At 38.3% G+C, this 20,257-nt stretch overlaps 2 protein-coding genes across 6 annotated transcripts in view; one reads left to right on the top strand and one right to left on the bottom strand.

The window, feature by feature from the left end:
* The window catches only part of CFAP96 (cilia and flagella associated protein 96), a 157,560-nt gene that overhangs the window by 53,944 nt on the left and 83,359 nt on the right, over positions 1-20,257 (top strand). The window lies entirely within an intron of this gene.
* Positions 1-20,257, bottom strand: part of PDLIM3 (PDZ and LIM domain 3) — a 30,657-nt gene that overhangs the window by 6,660 nt on the left and 3,740 nt on the right. Inside the window, exons 2-4 of one of the 2 annotated variants that reach the window (XM_060001546.1) lie at positions 14,863-15,014; positions 13,140-13,224; positions 4,686-4,753 (exon numbers count right to left, since the gene is read on the bottom strand). In XM_060001546.1, the coding sequence (XP_059857529.1) occupies positions 4,686-4,753; positions 13,140-13,224; positions 14,863-15,014 (305 nt within the window). Of the gene's footprint in view, positions 1-4,685; positions 4,754-5,132; positions 5,321-13,139; positions 13,225-14,862; positions 15,015-20,257 lie in introns of both variants that reach the window. The other variant, XM_060001545.1, reaches the window with a different exon arrangement.

The following is a 20,257-nucleotide window of genomic DNA, read 5'->3' as shown; positions in this document are numbered from 1 at the left end:
TGACCACGTTACACAGAGATGACACAGGAACCAGAAAATCCAGACAGGAGAACACAGAGAACAAGTACAGAGAGGTTAAAAGTAAGAGGTGAATTAAATCAAATGAAAAAGAAATATTTATTTCTGGCTAGAAGTTATTTTCAAAAGGGAAGACATTTAAAAATTCATGATTGAAAAACGTTTAACAAAATTAAAAGGTACAGGTGATATTGCATTGTTTGGCTCTGTTCTACTAGACAATATGTTCTACGAGGCGAAGGCTTCATGTAAAAAGAGCTGTGCATAAAGGAAGTGGCTCAGGGAAGTTACATTAGCGGGACATCCTTTTACATTTCTGAGCTGCAGTTTTTAAAACTAAAATATTAATGAATGATCCTTCACAAATAGTAATATGAGTATGCAGCATGAAGATCCAATCAAATATTGAGGCTAAACGTTTCAAAAGAAGAAGTATTTTCAGAAATGCAGTTGGGCCTTAATTGAATAGTAATTGGCAACTTGTAGGTTATGTGATAGAATTATGTTTTAAGACTATTTTGTAAATATTTTATTGTTACTATTTTAATTTTTTCTACTTTCATTCATTCATTTTGTGAAGACTACACTTTAAAAAATTGTTCGGTGATTTGATATAGGCTCTAGAAACAGCCAATAAATGCCTGTCGCCTTGAAATGAATGATTAGAGGGGAAATAAGGTGATCTCAAACTCTGTGAATGCTACTTAGAGCTAAGATTTCTTTTATACATAGCTACTTCTTGTAAAATTTTGGAAGCACACATATATTTCCATGCATATTTCTCATTTCCTTTTAAAGACAATTTAAGGCAACTCATTATTAAAACATCAGAAAGGCCAGTCATGCAACTTTAAGGACAACGACAGAAATTTCTTATTCGCTATGAATAGAATTTTCCGTGGATAAGAGGTTAGTCATAACTGATGCCAACGACTAAAAAGTCATTTTTCTACATGCATTTTAAGTGCAGCATGAGAAATGCATTTTTTGAGAAAAGGAATATATTGGGTTTTTTTAAGTGCAGTCATTTAAGACAAAGCTAAAAGAAATAGTAATATTAGTGTGAACTTCAGTCACGCCTGCAGGTTAGTGTTGCTGTAAACTGAAGGCAGAGAAGAATTTATATGGTGTGTTTTCCTGAAAATGTCCTCTGAGGGCTCAAGTACGGCCGCATACCTGCATTTACTCTCTAGGGCCACTAATGCCAACCTCAGCCCCATTCAGAGAGCAAAAACCAAAAGCATATATTGGGCATTGATTTTACTGGCTTCATCAATGCTGCAGCCTGGATAGTCTGAGCAACCCATGTCACTAGATGAATTAAAATTTTTGTGTGTGTTGTGTTATCCAGTTCAACCACCTGCAAAGACTGAATCGGGCAGGTATATATGAACTTGCTCCTTCACTTCCCAACTACTGAGAACTTGTTTGAAACTCAATCAGTAAATTGGTTGATCACATACAAAAATGTCATATGGTTTATTCACCATTTTCATAGGCTCAACACTATGCTGAAATTGACTTCAGTTGGTAAAAGAATAGAAACAACATTTCAGTTATAGGTGCAGTTTAGTCAGGATCATATTGATTTGACCTCAGTATAATGAAGTTTATTAAATTGTAATTTAGGGATTTGAAACACTGAGTTTCAATATTGGGAGACTTGGGCTCAAAATAGTGAACCTTTTCAACAAGCATTTATAACTACTCGACCTTACTGTGTGCCAGGCATGGTGCTAGATAGTGGAGAAGTAAACTATGGTCAGCTCAGAACTTACAGATATACCTTATTTTACAGTTGTAATTAGTATTACATTTTTTTCTGTTATTAGTGTTCTTATATACATGCATGCTTGTGTATATAACTTTATTTAAGCAGAGACTGTGTCTTCTATTTCCTAGTTTCTTTATCATTCTATTTAGGGGCCCGTGTGTATTGAATAGATAGGAAATAAACCCTAAGCAAAAAACAATTATCTTTTTATAAATTTCTGGGACAATTTTAAAAGAGCTCTTGAACTGATGCTTTAAATAAAATAGTTTTCATGGACTCTAGTCACTGTGGAGATCATCATGGGTCACCATGACCTATTCCTGTGACCTGGAAAGGTAGATACCATTGAGATTTCTTGACATTGACTTACTGGCTTGGCAACCTGTAAGGTTGATGATACACTCAATTACTCTCATACACTTGGATAGATCATTAGACAGAGAACTAACTTCCCTGGTGTGTATATAGACTTGGGGACATGCTTCCAGAAGCGACTTGTCCAAAAACCACTCACCAGATTGTATTTTATCATTTGGATCTAGCCTTGTATGTATTTTTAATGATAGCTGTGGCTTTAAACATTTACATATTTTCATATGAAAATACTGGTCTTTTCATATGCTTCAATTATGATGAAACCATTGAAAGAACCCTAACTAATAGTAAGACCCAGGGAAATGAATATATTAGCATCTCCAACTTCAAAAGTTGTTTATTAATGGTGTAGTTATTGCTTGGTAAGTAGCCACTCAAAATTCCACCTTGATGAACAATCATTTGGTAAGAACAAGAAATTCAGAAGCTAGAGCAAATAGTGAGGGGGCACAGGAAGAAAGGAAGGATAATAGAAGCATTTTTTATAATTTTTTTAAGATTTGTGTACTGGTACCTGTTTTTTAAGCAGATCCTCTCATCTCTTTTTCCACTCCCCTCTTCCAAATTTAGCTAGATTGAAAGGCACCAGCTTACAATACAAAATTATGAGTGGCTTATTATTATCACCATGTTTGAATTAAAATGAAAATGTAAGAGAAGGGCATTACATACCTGAATCTCCTTGACTTTCCCTGAATTTTTATAAAATTAAATGTTATTGGTCTTCAGCAAAAGCAAGATCTGTGTTACTCTAATGTATCATTTTATCTGAGCCTCGCGGAGTCCTATAGCTCAAGTTAGTGAGCTTACCATTATGCTAAGCTCAAAAGAGTGCAAGTAGATCCATTTTACTCTGCTTCTCTGGGAAGATGCATATATTATGTATCTATTTATTCAATAGCAAAAGAGCATTTTAACTTTTAATCCAGTTTTTTTTAATATTATTTAGAGTGGTGTTGGGAAGCTGTTGAATGTGGAGAAATAGAGAAAAGATACAGAGGAAAATGGAATATGAAGGAGGCAAAAACTAAGAGAAGCAAAAAAAAGGATTGTTCAGAGTTGCCAGTATGAGGGAAGGGTAACAGCTCTTGATTCTTCTTGCTACTCAGGAGGTCTGATTAGGTACTCTTGGGCTTTTGTTCCTTTATCTCATGAACATTTGTTGAGCATGTACTCTGTCCCAGCCCCTTTTCTGGGTGCTGGGGATATAATATGTAGTGGGGGCAGATGTATTTGGTAGTCATTGCCTTTTTAGCATCTTTCTCCTGCTCTTTTACTCCACTCCTTCTTTCTGAGTCTGATATCACAAAATTGTCTGACTTATTTTGAGGTAATCCTCTAGCCCTGACTGTAGCTTATAGAAAGGTCTGCACACGGAAATCATGTATCAAGTGATGGCTGACCATCCACAGCAGGCATCATAAACTCAGATGTCTCCAGAGGCCAGGAGGGTCACACATATATGAAAATGGGCCAGGTATCATACGCTAAGGCATGATGGGCATTTTGGCAAGTTAGAGGGTAGATGTTCCATCTTAAACTTAAATTCAGTATTTTTAAAAACGGGAGGGTTAAATAAAACATTGTGAATTGACTCCACCTATGGACCCCTATTAGTGACACGTGATGTAGATCATTATTCAATGATCCTAACCTGTTAGGCTTGATCCAGCCTAACCCCCAACTTCCTTCCTCTGGGCTGATTGATGTAGCTGAGGTCAGAGGAATGGGTTTGAGGTTTCCCGAAGTCACTATTTCCTGATGTGGCAAGACAGAGCATTAATTTCTTTCCTCGTAGGTTGGAATTCAGTTTCTAGAGAAGATTTGAAAAGGATCATCTGAAGATGATCTGTTTCTCTGACAGACAAGCAGAGATATTGCTCATTTTTATTCCAGTGTGTGCACAGTTATCCATGAGGGTAACCCAGTAAATCTCTCTGCCTCCAACTCTTTCTTTCCTTATACTTATTTTCCCCAAGTGGAAAAGTTCCTTTTCAAGTGGCTTCTCTTCCTTTGCAAGTATCCATAAGAACACAAATTTATTTTTATTAAGAGCTAGAATGAGTGGGATTACCCACTGGGCTCTGATGGTGCAATGAGAATTAGGTGCTGAGATGGGATGATCAGAGACTGTCAAACATGGAAAGCTACACCAGCCTTTCCACGTTTGCCTCACCTGCTGCCTTACTCCTGACCAGGGGCTGGTTTTCATTTTTGTGACTGCTGCCTGGGCCTTCCTGCCAGCCTCAGAAGGTCACTGTGTTCTGGATGGGATCCTCAGAATGGCAGGGGTATCAGTTATAAATACACACAGGGATTGCATAATATTTCACAGCTCTATAATCTGGTCAATATTTACTCTCTTCTCTGCTAAGTGAATTTGTTTCTTTTGCTTTTGAAATAAGCTTCAAAATGAGAAAAGTCACTCCAAACACCTAAGAGTTATGTGTCTTGGTGATTAGTAGGATTTATTAAAGATGCATGCACTCCAAACTTCACAATCTTAAAGCTTTATGACCTGCTTCGGCCTGGAATTATGAAAGGTTTGGGCCGAATATTGTGCTTGTGTTCAAAGTAGTTCACATCCTGTGAAAACAAAGGGTTAAAAAAGTCCCTCAGTGGAAGACTAATATATATATGTATATATATTTAGATAAAATTAAATGAACAATAATCGTACAGAAAGGATTATTTACCACCAAATATTGACATGACTAAGAAGGGTGATGATGGAACCAGAGCGATTTCTTCCTTTTAACCATCTATTCACTAAATGTTCGGGAACTGGCAGATTGGACTCCAGAACATTAGAACCATGTTCTAGATGCTTGTCTTTAAGATAAAAATCTGATCGTGCCTTCAGGAAAGTAAAAATAAAACAGCAAGAGCTGGACTTTTGAAAGGAAGAGAAGTCATACTATCACCATTAAGAACATGGTGGCCAGAAACCAAGTGGAGTACTTACTTTTGAGGTGAGCTAGGAATGAGCCCCCGCAGCTGCCCGTGAAGCGCATCTTGTATATTGCTGGTTGAATAGAGCCCAATGGGTGAGTTATAGGAAGCGCTCACTACCTGTCTTTTGTCATCAATGTTTGCTGCTGCAACAAAAGGCTGGGCCCTTCTGTTGTACCCGGCACCAATGGGTTTGAACTCCTGTACAATGGCAGACAAAATACACAGAGCCACAGAATGCACAACAAAGCCGTTAACGCGCAAATCAACAGCATCGCTCTTGTTAATCAGGGTTTCTTTACCTCTACGAGATTGATGGCCAGGTTAAGGGAGGACCGCATTCGCCGTGAACTTTACATGTGCTGTAATCACCCACCAAATGTTCAGGTGCAAAGGAACTGACCTTATTTGAAATATTATAAAATAATTCGAATATTATACCTCTTGTCTGCTCCCTACTGACTTCTACATCTAGAGCTTTTAAGAAATTCTCATAAGACTCATTTGAATCTAGAAATTTTGTGTCAGAAGTGAGATTTTTGGCTTAGAAAAATTATTCTACTTAACATTTTCTTAAGTAGAACTTACATATGCTTTCTCTTCTAGTAATATCTTAAAATTTCCCCCATTTTAGAAGACGGGAGAATAAAACAATCAGAAAGGGAGTGAGCATTTATGAATAACTGTACTGAATCATTATAACTAATCCAAGTTTTTTTCTTAATTCCTACAACAACAAAATTCTTAATTTGCATTAAGATATAACCTTAAATTTAGAAAAAATAATAGGAATTAAAAGACTTTCCTTATGAAAGCAGGAATAACATTTATAGAAAACCCTCCCTTTCTATTGTGATGATTTCATGTTGTGCGTTCATGTTTACTCTAATCCCAGAAAGACTTAAGTCAGCAATTTAGAGAGAGCTAATTTATATGATTCACAAAAGGATTTTCACTTCATTGCTTTGGGAAAAGGACCAAACGTCACTCCTAAACCTGGGTGTGAAACATGTCTGAATGATCGGAAACTCTGTATTACTGTCTTCTAATGTAGGAATCACGTTTTCCAGTTTTTATACAGATTTATAATTTTGTAAAGTTCATTAAACTTTTTTTTCTTCTAAGCAACGGAAGAAAATCAAAAGGGAATGCTGAAATACACACAGCTGATTCTCTTTCCAAATCTTTTCATTTGGCAGAATTAGTAAGATCAGTTTTTACAGTATTTTTGCTCACACATTCACATCAACTTCCTTTGCTTTTGACTGTGCCACCAGTGTCTCACACGGATCTCAAACGGTACAAACATTTATGACTATTTGAAATGGTTAATGGAGACTGTTTTGATTAAAAGTATAAAAAGGTCTTGTAATATTCGTATCATTTTTTTTTTCTTGTCATTGTAGGTGAGTAAGGTGTGGGATGGTGCTTTTAAGAAAAGAGATTGTATTCCTTTCTTAGGGGTGGAACCACAGTTTTGCGTGGTGATTCCAGAGAACACCAATGACTTCCTTTAGAGACCCAAGCAGCACACCGCTTCCTTTTGGTTCTCCTGAGCAGGCAGTTGTCACACACACTCCCTATTCCCCCATCTAGGCCTGTTGGCAAAGCCCACTTGAAAAGTAGTTATGACAAGGCAAATGGGGTGCAGCTTCAAATACTAGCCCTGCAGCGTCTTTGACTCCAGCTGCCCCAACTCATGGTACCTGAAAATCTGTGATGTAGTAAAGAGGAGCTTTTCTCTCATCAAAATTGGGCAGCAAAATTTAACAGCCTCCTGAACTTGAAAAGAAGGTCTGAGTTGAATACAAAGCCTGTGATAGTATGATTGAATTGACTAATATCTTATTGATTCAGTTTTTTATCTCCAGAATAATGACTCACTGCCTAGAAGTTGGTTGGGTGACAATGTAGTTGCTGATATAAGGTAGCAGAATGACTGAAACAGCCAAATATGGCTTTAGAAAAATGCTGAATCCCAGAACATGTGTGCAAACATTTATATACTGGTACAATCTGATTGCTTTGGCTGATTTAATAATGAATTTGGAGTGGCTGTGTTTTATGATTAACCATTATGATTAGCTGTTATTATGGCATGAAAAAAGTGAATGGCAAATAATCGTAAGTAATGACAATGGCCATGATTCAATCCTTTGCTCCTCTTTTGGATATGAAAGAAGACAGAAGGCTAATTGCCTAATTTAGTTACGGTGGACTATAAATCTCTCAGGTTCATTAAAAGAGTGAATCAGGAAGTACTGAAGGAATCAAGCTTTGTGGAATTTAGCTTTTTTTTTTAAACTGAGAGTGATATGCCTTAAAGATCTTGGTATATAGAATTGAATTTACAAAAATTAGGAAAAATAATGGGATGGCTTTATGGGGGAAAAAATCTCTGCCCTTATTTCTTCTGTCTTAAAGTTATAAATAAACATGGTTGGCAACTGTCCTATAAATGAGGCATCTTCTCTGAAAATATTTGTGCAATAATAGTCTCTAGTAGTACTTCCAAAAAGCAGCACATAAGTTAATTAGCTCCAAGCTTTTTCTTTGCCATTTTCAGCTTTAGTTACATATTGCAAAAGTCACAAAAGTGTAATTTGTTAAAATAAAACAATAAAACTCTATTTTCCATTCAGATCATAAAAGGAAGTGTTTCTAATACAGGCTTCAAACATTTGTATTTAGCTTTTGCAAAGCATTAGTTTATGGGCTGCTGTAGTCATTCCAAAAAAAGCACAATGAAGTGTATACACTAAAGGTAAACAAAACATTTAAATATGGCACGGAGAGGCAACATTCTATCCAAGCCTTACATCATTGTTGATGGTCAAACAGAATCAAAAGACAAAACCAACGGGAAGTTTGCTATTCCACTTTAATTCCTTTTTATATTTTCCTGGAAAATCATTAGTAATGGAAAATACTAGTAAAAAAAATTATGTAGCAGTTAATAGAGTCCAGCTCTTGTGTTTATTCTACTCAGACAAAAGCATCTAATGATTCTTATGTCTTAAGAATTCAACAAATAATCATTGCAGTTAATTAGATCTTTAAATATTATTTTTAACTGTTACGAGCTCATATTAAGGAGTAATATTCTGAATTAATGGAATGCTAGAGCTGCCAGAATCAAAGCTAAGTAACTTGACAGAGATCCGCTGCCATTGGGAGAATATGCACCTCTTGACAGCAATCTCCCACGTCCTTGAAATGACCTCAGCAATGATGTCATTCTAAGACAGTTCACCTTTCAGTTTCTTACTTGGATAAACATTCGGTCTGAGAACTGAGACAAAAACCAGCTCCAACAGATACACCATGTTTGATACATGTGTGATAATATACAGATCTGTTTATTTATAAGAAAAAAATGCCTGTGAAATGAGGGAAACTATGTCAAGTGATCATATATTTGATCAAGCCACACTGAGTAAATGATGATATTTTATCGTGTTTGGAATTTAGGAACAATCCCTGCCCCCCTCCTCATGCTCACCCCTTAAATGAAAAATAAAGCCACCCTTATAATTATTTTTTCTTCAGTGATCTGTTTCAAGTGTTCCCCATATCTCACTGGGGAAGAGTTTGGGGAACTGGGGATTTTATGAAAATTTGTTTTGTGTAGGCTGCCGTCCAGTTATGAAAACATTGTAGAATAAAGTTATTTCATGAAAATATGACAATTTCAACCCATACCCCACTTGATTGTGCATATAGCATGTCTTTATTATCAGATCTTTTATGGAAAGGATGCAATCCTTTCTCATTTAGAGAACAGCATTTTTATTTCTGAAAAGCATCTTTCCTGCCTTGTGGTAACTGCATTATAATTTTGAATTGTTCAGCGAATATTAAACAAAGATGAGGGTAATGTTTTATTGGAGAATATAAGCTTTGAAGAAGGACAGAGAACTCTAGCACATACCTTTTCTCTAGAGCAATGCATTGTATAGAAAAATGCACCTGCTCATAGGCCGTGTTCAGGACTGTCTGGAAGGAGTTTATCCAATGGCCAGGGGTTGATCTAAACAACCTCTAAAGTTTCTTTTAAGCCTAAGATTCGAGTCTAAGTTCATAAAACCAAAATTTAGCTATTTAATAATAGCACGGAAACATGGAAAAATCTAGATATTAAAATTTTGTATCATTATTGCTATTACTGTGTCAGAAAAAGTCCCCAAAGCCTAAACCTATTCCTAGGGGAAAAAAACTGGAAAAAATACATTAACATTTTATTATTTGTGGCTGTACTCGGATGGTAGGATGTAATGGGTTTTTTTTTTTCCCAATGACTATATATTGCTTTTAAAATGAAAAATAGTATTTAAGTCCAATAGCAAAGATCGGATAACTTACAATAGAAGTTTGACTTGGGTTGAGAAACAAGAGCTCAAATATTGTATTGCTCAATGGCATTTTACTATTCGTATAAGACGGCATTTTATTTTATTTTACTTTATTTATTTTTTTGGCCGCACCACGTGGCTTGTGGGGTCCTAGTTTCCCGACCAGGGATTGAACCCGGGCCCTTGGCTGTGAGAGCACGGAGTCCTAACCACTGGAGTGCCAGGGAATCCCCTCATATACGATGCCATTTTAAACATTCAACGGTATTTGTTTTTCAGACTGACACACCTTTGTTGTCCAGAAGGGGTTGCTTTATTTGTAGAAAGAAAAGACATCTCTTTGCATAGCTTTGTATTAATTTAAAAAAAAAAATACAAACATAACCACAGTTTAGCCTTTCTCCAATCTCAGTCTACAAGTTACATTCACTGTTTGATATTTATCAGTGCATTTTGTTCTAGTTTGTGCTATAGGATTTTCAGATAGGAGAGGTTATGCTGAAATTTAGCTATATTTTGTGGGGAATGTCCTGAAGTGCCAAGTCATGTGAACTGGTCATGCATAAATCTGGCCTGAGGTTCGTAGGGGTAGGAATATTTTGGTCCTTTAGGGGAAGAACTGAAATGGTCCTTATCTCTGAGCCCTTCAAACACCCACCTCTTGGAGAGGGTGCAAGTAAGAAATTAGTCATGACTCAAACTAATGGAATGTTCAAAAGCTCCATCTGACTGACTTCTGTAGCCCTTAACCCAATCTTCACCTTTTGGTTTTTTAAACCTATCTCATTCTTTATCTTTTCCCCCTTTGCAGTATCATAAATATCCATACTGTCTGACCCCAAAATTCAGGACACACGTGCTAATAAATGATTGACAAGAGGGCAGAGTATTTAAAATCTGGATTTTCTTTTAAAATTAATTCTCAGAATAACCATAGTCATAAATTAATACTCCTAGATCTGCAAAAGGGACCTCTTCTAGAGTAAAGCTCAGACAATTGCCTTGAAAACTCCAATTCTGAAGAGATGTTAGCAAAACACAGGCTCCAATCATGCATGCTCTAAGCTCACCCCGTGCTTAATAAAATACGTACTTGCTGAGTCACCCACATGCCAGAGTGGGCGCTGCAACATGATCAGGGATCACTGGAGATTTGGTACTTTGGTCAAATATGTGTAGTTGGTCCCATATCTTAGCATCTTGTATTGATGAAACCGGGTTTCAAAAATTAGGAGAAATTGTGAATGGAAATGTGAAAAAGGGTGCAGTACAATTTTGGATGTGTACTCTATATCAGGGGTCCCCAGTCCCCAGGCCGCTGACCAGTACCTGTTAGGAACCGGGCCACACAGCAGGAGGTGAGCGGCGGACGTGCGAGCGAAGCTTCATCTGCTGCTGCCCATCGCTCGCATTACCGCCTGAAGCATCCCCCCCCCCCCGCCCCCGGCCCCGCCGTCCGTGGAAAAATTGTCTTCCACGAAACTGGTCCCTGGTGCCAAAAAGGTTGGGGACTGCTGCTCTATATGGAAAAAGGAAACTCAGAATTCTGTGCGGTTTGTCCTAGTGATGATGAGAGATTGGGGAGGTCAATATATGCGTGTACGTGAGCCTTAAATTTCCTTTTTCTGTCTTTTAAAGCACCACGTGATCTCTTTCTCGTGTGTTGCCTCTTAAATGATGAGTTGATGAGGGTTGCAGGAGGCAGGTAGGCTTGGGCATTCCTGCCAAGGGCTGTCTACAGGTGACAGCCTGTTCTCTGCCTGGAGAACTTTGTTCTTATTCTTCCTGCAGTCTTTCTTCTATCAGGAAGATGTCGATTAGAGACATTATTCGCCCACCCACCTTGGATGTTGGGGTGAGCACCATCAGCATGCAGAGCGCTTCTCACCACATTGATTACCTGTCTCATCCATTTTACCTTTTACTCACCTACCCTGAAGAGCGGCACTCTTACCTGACCTAAATATCCCCCTCAGCTTTCGTGATTTCTTTGCCGCGCGTGCAGCCCCTGGGGGTGGCAGTAGAACACCAGTCTGAGAGTTGGTTCCCAGGACTGCGGTGTCCGAATGAAGTTTATCTTTAGGGCCTCCAGTTCCTTTCATTCCCTTGTCAGCTATTTAGTGAGCACCTGCTGTGTGCCATGCCTGGGGGACTCAGAGTAAGGAGAACAGACACAGCGGTTCCGCCTTCATGAATATTCCATATATCCTGCTCACTCCCTTTGGGGCCTGTTTTCTCCTCCTTTTGCTTTTAGTGATTTTTAGGCTCAGGCTCTACCTTCCCTCCAATCAAAAGTCTAGGACAAGGATCTAACAAACTCATTCCCTCTAAAAGTTAAACTACTTAGTATGTTTTTTTTCTCCTGGGGTTGGGGTGGGGTTTTTATTTTAACTGAAAATGAGGTTTTAATCCAAAGTAATTTGTAATGACCCTTGGATAGTGATGAGGAAGACATTACTGGTCTCCAGGAAGACCTGTGCCGCCGTCTATCTCACTGTCAAGAAAGGCCAGGAGGCCTTCTGATCACAGGCTGGTGGGAGGGGTGCCATGCCCAACGATAATGAGAGCACCCACTTAAGTGAGCAGCTCTGAGAGCACTTCACTGTGCCAAGTTCTTTTTCTATATTATTTTATTTAAATCTTTAGAAGCTCTATGAGACACATGTACATATGGACTCTCCATGTTTTTACCAAGAGTGAAATGAATGGGGGCTTATGGGGGTAAATGGAAAACTTGAAGGACAAATTCAGGAGTTGATGGTCCTGAAAGGGGAAATCTTGCTGAAGCATAGATTATAAATATACTTTCAGTTCATTTTCATTAGATGTATAGAAAAACTACACTTTGGGAATATCTAATCAGTTTAGTAGGGATACTTGTTTAAAAAGGGATATTCGATTTATATATCTCTGTCTCATTAAACTTGGGGAGCTGCTGACCAAGCAGAGGTTCTAAAATCCTTTTCTTGATTACATTTCCCATATACCACAATTGAGGGTTGGTCTAATTGCAGTTTTTTGGAGGTTTTGAAAGTAGACATGGATAAGCATCAGATTATTAGATTAATTTAGCTCATTATATAGCGTTGCCTGAAGGGAAAATCCTTTATCTTTTGTAATTCAGCAGCCCAGGCAGCATATCATCATGATTACATAATGCAAAACTCTTCTCCTAGAGTAAACTTAATTATAGAATGCCAGAACTGATAATTAAAGAAGGATGTAATATAAGAGCTGGGTGAAGACCTTGAGGAATTGAAGTTCACAATAACTATTAGATTAGAGACACCTGTTTCAAATGGTTGACCCTATTTTTGTTTTGCTTTGTGTTAACATCTTAAATTTCTTGGATTACCTCATGGTCATTTGGCAGATGTCCATCATAAAAAATGAAAAAGTAAGTGGACTATACATAGATATAGCTGACTTTTTCCTGATGAGAACATATTTGTCTTTTAACAAGGTGTTTGCCTAGGCATACTTCTCTTTCTTTCTTGATGTAAGAAGACACGGATAATATAAATTAATCTCGGAGAGTAAAGACAACCCCTTCATCAGGTGGCTTATTCCATTTTTTTTTTAATATTTGCCACTTTTCCCTCTTGGAAAGTATCCACATCATTTAAAAGGAAACATAATGTGAACATTATTTACTCCAAAATTCATACCTGTGGTTCTGATTCTAAGTTGATTTTGAAAGGATGAGCCTTTCCATCTTCAGTTACCTGTGGAGACCATAAGCGAGTTTCCGCCCTGTAAATAAAACATTTGTAAACCCCAAATTCTAATGGTACTTCCAGTTTTAGTATACTTTAATTTCCTATGTTTCTGAAGATACTAACAAACCCTTGATACTTTGAGCAAAAGCAATATTCCTTGCTCATTATCCTGTATTGTCTTATTGAATTAGTCTTATGTTTTTAGTGTACTTCTGGGAAGACTTGAATGGATCAAAATTGCTTGGAGGACCGCTATGGACTGAATGTTTGTGTCCTCGCCCCACACCCCAGGGTCAAATGTTGAAATCCTAATCCCCAGTGTGATGGCCTTTGGGAGGTAATTAGGGTTAGATTAAATCATTAGAGTAGGGCTCTCATGGTGGGATTAATGACCTTATGAAAAGAAGAGGCATGAGATCTCTTCCCTCTCTGTGTGAATGCACCAAAGAAGGCCATGTGAGGACGTGACCAGGAAGCGGGCTCTCACCGAGAACCCGACCATGCTGGCTCCCTGACCTTGGACTTCCAGCCTCCATAACTATGAGAAGTAAATGTTTGTTGCTTAAGCCACCCAGCCTATGGGATTTGATTGTAGCAACCTGAACTAAGGCGAGGACATTGTACAGTGTCTGGAGAAAGTGGGTCTCCAGTGCTTGTGGGAAGCAGTACAGGACAGGGAGATTCTGGAGGCACACCCTGCAGATGACCACAGGACAAACTGGATCCCTAGATCTCCTCAACTTCCTTCCTGTCCTACCTGGGTCACCACAGGAGGCAGTGAATGAGTTGTCAGGTGGATTTGCTGTTGGCATCAAGGAAATGTGCTTTGCCCAACGCTTCTCATGTATCTACTTGGGATCATGTGGCTCCTACAGGACTATGTGCTTGACAGGAACACAGGTTATGCATAGATAGGGAAAGAGTCAATTTCACCTCGTGAAATGGCAGATTGGCTGACTGATTGTGCCTTTGGATCACAGCAGGGACAATTGTGAATACAACAGCAAGAGGATGAACACACATGCTAACAGCCACTATAACAAATCATTATTTTCACAATTCAGTTTCAGATCACGAGTCTGATGGCAATAGATCAATTTCCTAATGTTGTTTTTGGTCAGAAATGTCTCATTGTCTAAAACCTTCATGTACATGTACCCTCTCATACCTTGTGGGATTCTTCTGGGCTGAGTTCAGTACAAAACAGCCAATAGCATACAGGATATTAGCAACCAGATTTTAACATGATCACATCTTGGCAAGCACGAGATTCTTTTAGGAGCATCTCTAAATTCCACTCCATGTTCTCTACCGTGTTTAGAACAGCAGTATAACTGGACATGCTGTTCGGTGTTTATGTGGCCAATACCTTAAATGGTTCTATTTTCATGGTCAACTAACTGCGTTAGTACAGGAAAAAAGTTATTTTAGCCTCTTTCATTATTCTGACATTCCAGAGGATTCTTTTTAGAAATTCTTTGTTAACAGCTACTAGATTGACTGACTTCAGTGAAGAACAGACCAAAGTGGCTGATACATTAAAAAAAAAAGCCAGTCAAAATTCTGGGTCCTGTGACACTCCTTCTCACTGGGAAGATGAAATCATTTATACTTCTGGTTCAGGTTCTTCCGCAAAACAGATCAAATTTTAACACCATTAATTAAAGAGCACCTGTCAATTTTGAGACACAGCTGGTATGCTGCTGCTTTAATCCTGTCCTGTGCATCAGCATGAGTCATGGACTCAGTACCGAAGCCATCAATAGCCAGGATGACATCTCCGGGACACAGGTTGGCAGCTGCCGCCTTGCTTCCTGGAGTAATCTGGAAGAGATCATTTAAAATCACGTTTAAAATCAACACCCTGCACGTTTAAAATCAACACCCTGCAGCATCTTGAGTTTTGTGCCCAACGTTTATATTTCACCTTGGTAACATTTTAAATGCTTCACTGGGCAGGACATATTAAATCTCACTTAAAATAACTCTTAATTGATCAGTTGTGCTACCTCTATTTTCCCATTATGTGAAATAATTTTGTTTCTTACTAACCACATTTCCTCCATCATGACATCTCTGATTCTCCTTTAAAACATCTTCCATAACTCCCTGTTTGGATCATATTTTCTTTGCTTTAAAGAAAATCATTTGTTTCTTAGGATTTTTTGTCACCCAGAACTCTCTATTTGGGAATAGAACTTTACTACATCTGGGGAGCCTTAATATTTGAACTGAAACTACTTTAGCATCCCTATAATGCACCTGGGATATAGAAAGCTGGAAAGAGAATCACTCTTGTATTAACAAGAAGCAGCCAGATAATATGCAAAATTATGACTTTTCGTGGACTCTTCAGAGAGCCGAAGTTGCAGGGCAACCAACTAGCTTGGAATCTAAGGAAAGACGGGAGTCTGCGAGGAAAGACAAGCATGGGCTCACCTGTACCAGAGCATGGAGGAAGATGGGGCCAAATGTACTAGTTGTTAAGAAGAGTTTAGCTAAAATTATGAACAAATTGCTAAAGGCCAAGTATGAGTTAAGCATTGAGCATCTAGAACCCGTGGGAACCACAGATACAAGAGAAGTTTGTATCTACTCACAGTCTCTCCTCCATGAATGAAGAACAGATGGAACAAATAGAAAACACCTAACAAGATGGTAGCTTTGAATTAAACCATACCAATAATTACATTATATGTAAATGGCCTAAAAACACATCACGTTCTGTTTTTTAACAGAGTTTGTCAAACTAGGTAAAAAAAAAAAAAAAACGCAAGATCTAACCTTATGCCGTCTACCAGAAATCCACGTGGGTTTCTTTTTTGGAGGGGAGGTGGGGAATGATATGAGAAATGATATGGGGGGAAATGATGTGAGAAATGATATGAGAAAAATATGGTTGTTAAATGTTTAGAAAGTGGCATATCTGAAATTATTTCAGATATTTCAACAAAAACATGTTGAGTATACAGTTAAAGGCGATGATTGTTTTGATGGCTATACCTACTCCCAGTTTTTCTGGGTAAATCCCAACTATTTACAACTGCCTAATAGTCCTCACCTGGTCTCACCCTGCCTGCTTCTCTAACATCATCTCACACCATTCTCACTCCCCCACCCCTCCCAATCCACTGCTCTACAGCTAGTCCGATTTCCTTTTAATTCCTCAAATAGGCCAAGCTTGCACCCTCTTCTGGGCTTTGTGCACACTGTTAACTTGCTCCTGAAATGCTTCCCCCGCCTTCACCCGGTTGCTTCTTCTCCTCCTTTTGGTTTAGGCTTAAATGTCATGTTCTCAGAGAGACCTCCCCAGACATCTGATGTAATTTCTCCAGCCCCCTCCCCACTGTTACACCCTATTGTCTTCTTTTATGAAGACAGTTTGTACTTTCATGTTTGTTTATTTACTTGTGTAGTGTCTGTTTTCCCGACTGGAAGTTCTTGAGGGTATCGATAATATTATGTATATTCCTAATGCTTCACAGTGTATACTCAGTGTTTGGAATTGATGAATAATTACTTGAAAACTGAATGAAATGGACATTTAACTCAGAACTTGTGAAACAAAAATAACTAGTCCTTATATACCCAAAGATTATGGCTATTAATGTCAACCTGTCATTGTTCCTTTTGCAAGTTCCCACTGTTTAGATCAGAATAATATGTAGAACTTGACTTAAACCTCAAACTGCTCCAGGAATAAACTAGATCGTTCCTAATGTTTAACTTGAGGATCAGTCATTAATTCATTTTTCGTCTCTTTGTTTAATCTAGTCATAAATTCGATTTAAGTGGCTCTAAGAGAGATCCAAGATTCATATAAATGAATAAAATTGCTAAAATGACAAATTCTCATGGGTCCTAGATCTTCAGTCTCATCACTAAAATGTTTATTGTACTCATTTCATGTCTGTGATCACCTCACTGTAGCAATCATGATAATTTCCAGAAGGGACAGATGATGGGGGCTGGGTGAGGACAACTGGAGATCATTATATCTCAGCTTTTAGGAGGCATTTCGTAGATGTTTTTCCATTTAGAAATTCTCCCACACTCAGAACTGTTAGAAGAATAAAAGTTTCCATCCCCAGTGTGACTTGTAGTGCTAAAAATAACCTCAAACTTTTAATTTTCTCTAGCTATAGTTCATCAAAATCAGTACCATCTATTTTTAAACTTCTAAGACCAAAATGCTTTTCTTTGAGTTGAAACATGAGAAAGCATGGCTCAATGTGTTTGGTTTTAAAGCCTCACCTAGCTTTTCTAATATACTTTAATTTGCTTTATATATAATACTCGATCTAGGTTTAGAAGAGCCTAACATTATTTCTTAGCTCTGGTTCAGATGAGTGGAAGGTAGGGTTGTATGTATCTGTCTATATAAATTTTAAACGGAGATATCTGGGGTGCTGAACTTAGATACTGAATATTACTAAATGTTATTAACAACGTTAATATGGAAGTTAATAACTATTTTATGTTTATGCAAAGTATTACATTTGCAAAGCTCTTTCTAATAACTCTCACCATTACAACTCTAAGACAGTTCAGACAAAGAAGGCTGCTTCTCTTTTTCAGAGAACCTGTGGCTTCTCACTAAGGTGGTTGCAATTGAACAGCTATGTCACCAGCGGTTTCATTAGCTAAATAGGAAAAGTGGTCGATAGTGATGCCAGAACCAACTTCTGACTTTGCGTTCAACCTGGCGATTGATGTCCTGGGACCTCCACATTAGGAGTTGGTAAGAAAGAAAAGAATCTGTAGAGAAATGGATGAGAGACAAGGAGAAAACACGATCCTTCACTTCTTAGTTCTCAAGTTCAGCTAGGGTAGTGATCAGCAAATGGCCACTAAACTGGCCTGGTTTTTGTAAGTTAAACTATCCGTTTAATCATAAGAATGCATTATTTTCCAGCATGACTTTATATTATTTCTTTGTAGTTTATTTATATTACTTTATATTATTGCTCACAGTTTATTTTTAACATTTTCCCAAATGATGAGGAGAGAGAGCTAAAATGAGGCAAAGAATTGTTCAGTGGATTCTTCATTTTTCAGTTTCATTAGGGTCTCAAATGTCAAAAGCATTCAAGAGATCATGGGAAATAGTACTGCTGTCAATCACTTAGCACATCTTTTCTAACTTATCTGATTAGAAGGATCACCGAGCGTCTTTGCTTAACATAAAGATTCCAGTCCAATCCAGATGCCTGGAATCATGAAACAGAAGCTGTAGCAGAGGAACTAGGGAATTTGTGTTTTTAACAAGTCCCTTAAGATGATTTCTGTTTTTCACATCAACCTATTACTTGGGTTTATTTGGAAAAAACTAACTTAAATCACAGGTAAAGCATCTATCAATGTCCTATTAACTGTGGGAAACATGAGGGAAGTCCAGAATATCGCCCTGGTGGGATTTCTATATTAAGAATAAAAATGGTTGAAATAGTTATGGAGAAAGACAAGTATATACGGAAGGGTTGTCCTGTGGGGCCTGGATCTAAGTAATAAGAAATCCCATTATTCAGTTGTTCTCCATTGCCTACAAATAAACTTCAGTACCTCGCCTGGCATCCAAAGCCCTCCAGCACCTGGCTGCAGTCTACATTTCTAGTCCAATCAGTATCTCTGCAAGTAGCGCCTGGGCATGGGTATGTTCAGCTTATCTGGGTGAGGCTCCTGTGCAGCCACAGGTGAGAACTATTATGGTGGTGTTATACTGTTGGTATCTTTTAAGATGAGAAAACTGTTGCTCAGAAAGTATAAGAAACTTGCTTAGGGTCACACATCCAGTGAAAATTTGAAATTCCTCGTGGGTCTGTCTAACTCTATAGCTCAAGCTCCTCCACTATCCCAAAATGCCACCCCTGCAGGTACTCTCTCTCCCTTGACTCCGCCCATCTCTTTGGCCATACTTTTTTCATGGAATCCTGGACAAGTTGTATCATGGTAGTTTGTGTTCATGTCTCTTCTGCTGATAACATGAACTTCTCAGGGGAGTAGAAACCCATTAAGTAATGACTGTATCCCGCACAGTGCCTTCCACATAAAATACCTTCTGCACTTAGTAGGTACTTGTGGGATGTATGAATGTTGGGAACAGATGAACCAGTGCTCCCGTGCAGACACGTCTTTGTCAAAACACAAAACACAAACACAATTAAGTACAGTCACCCTTCTGAATCCGTGGGTTCCACATCCAGGATTCAACCAACCGAGGGTTGAAAATATTTGAAAAAAAATTCCAGGGAGTTCCAAAAAGCAAAACTTGAATTTGCCACATGTTGGCAACTATTTACATAGCATTTACATTGCATTAGGTATTAGAAATAATCTAGAGATGATTTAAAGTATAGGGGAGGATGTACCTAGGTTATATGCAAATACCATTTTATATAAGAGACTTGAGCATCCTGGGGTTTTGGTGTCATTGCGGGGGGGGGGGTTGGGGGCATAGAGGAGTGGGCGTCCTGGAACCAATCCCTCAAGGATACCGAGGGCTACCTGGAAAAAGACTGTATTCAACTGTAAACATGTCTTTCTAAAAGTTCAAATTTCAAATATAATTTATATTAAAGTACTATTCAGTGTTAAAGCCTACAAAACTTAAGAATACACTGACATTTTCTGTGTTGGCACCCAAGTCCATATATAGCATTCTCGGTTAACAGTGATCTTGCTCCTGGGTGTGGTCTGTATAGAAAGGAGGGAAGAGGAACTGAGTGGGAAGGGACATGGTGGCATGAGATGTGTACAGTAGTTTTACATCGTGTACACAAAAGAAGCTTGTGCTTTATTCCAAATTGGACCATTTATGAAAACAAACCATCTGTAACTTGGCTGTGATAGTGGATCCACCTTCTGGGTGGTCCAAACATTTAAGAAAGAAAGAGACTCCTTAGAACCTTCTTGCCAGAAAAAAAAAACAGCTGCTCGCTTAGAGATGTGAACCTTAAACTTTATTCTGTGAAATGCCTAGGCCAGTTGTTTATGGTGTTTGCGGTAGCAACTCCCTGCTGCATGCTGAACAACTGAAACTTAAATTCATATTGCACGAAGTAGAGCAC

The sequence above is a fragment of the Delphinus delphis genome, chromosome 21, assembly GCF_949987515.2.
Source record: "Delphinus delphis chromosome 21, mDelDel1.2, whole genome shotgun sequence".
Taxonomy (NCBI): Eukaryota; Metazoa; Chordata; class Mammalia; order Artiodactyla; family Delphinidae; genus Delphinus; species Delphinus delphis.
Note: the sequence above shows the minus strand (reverse complement) of the source record. Positions and strands in the feature narration are given on the sequence as shown.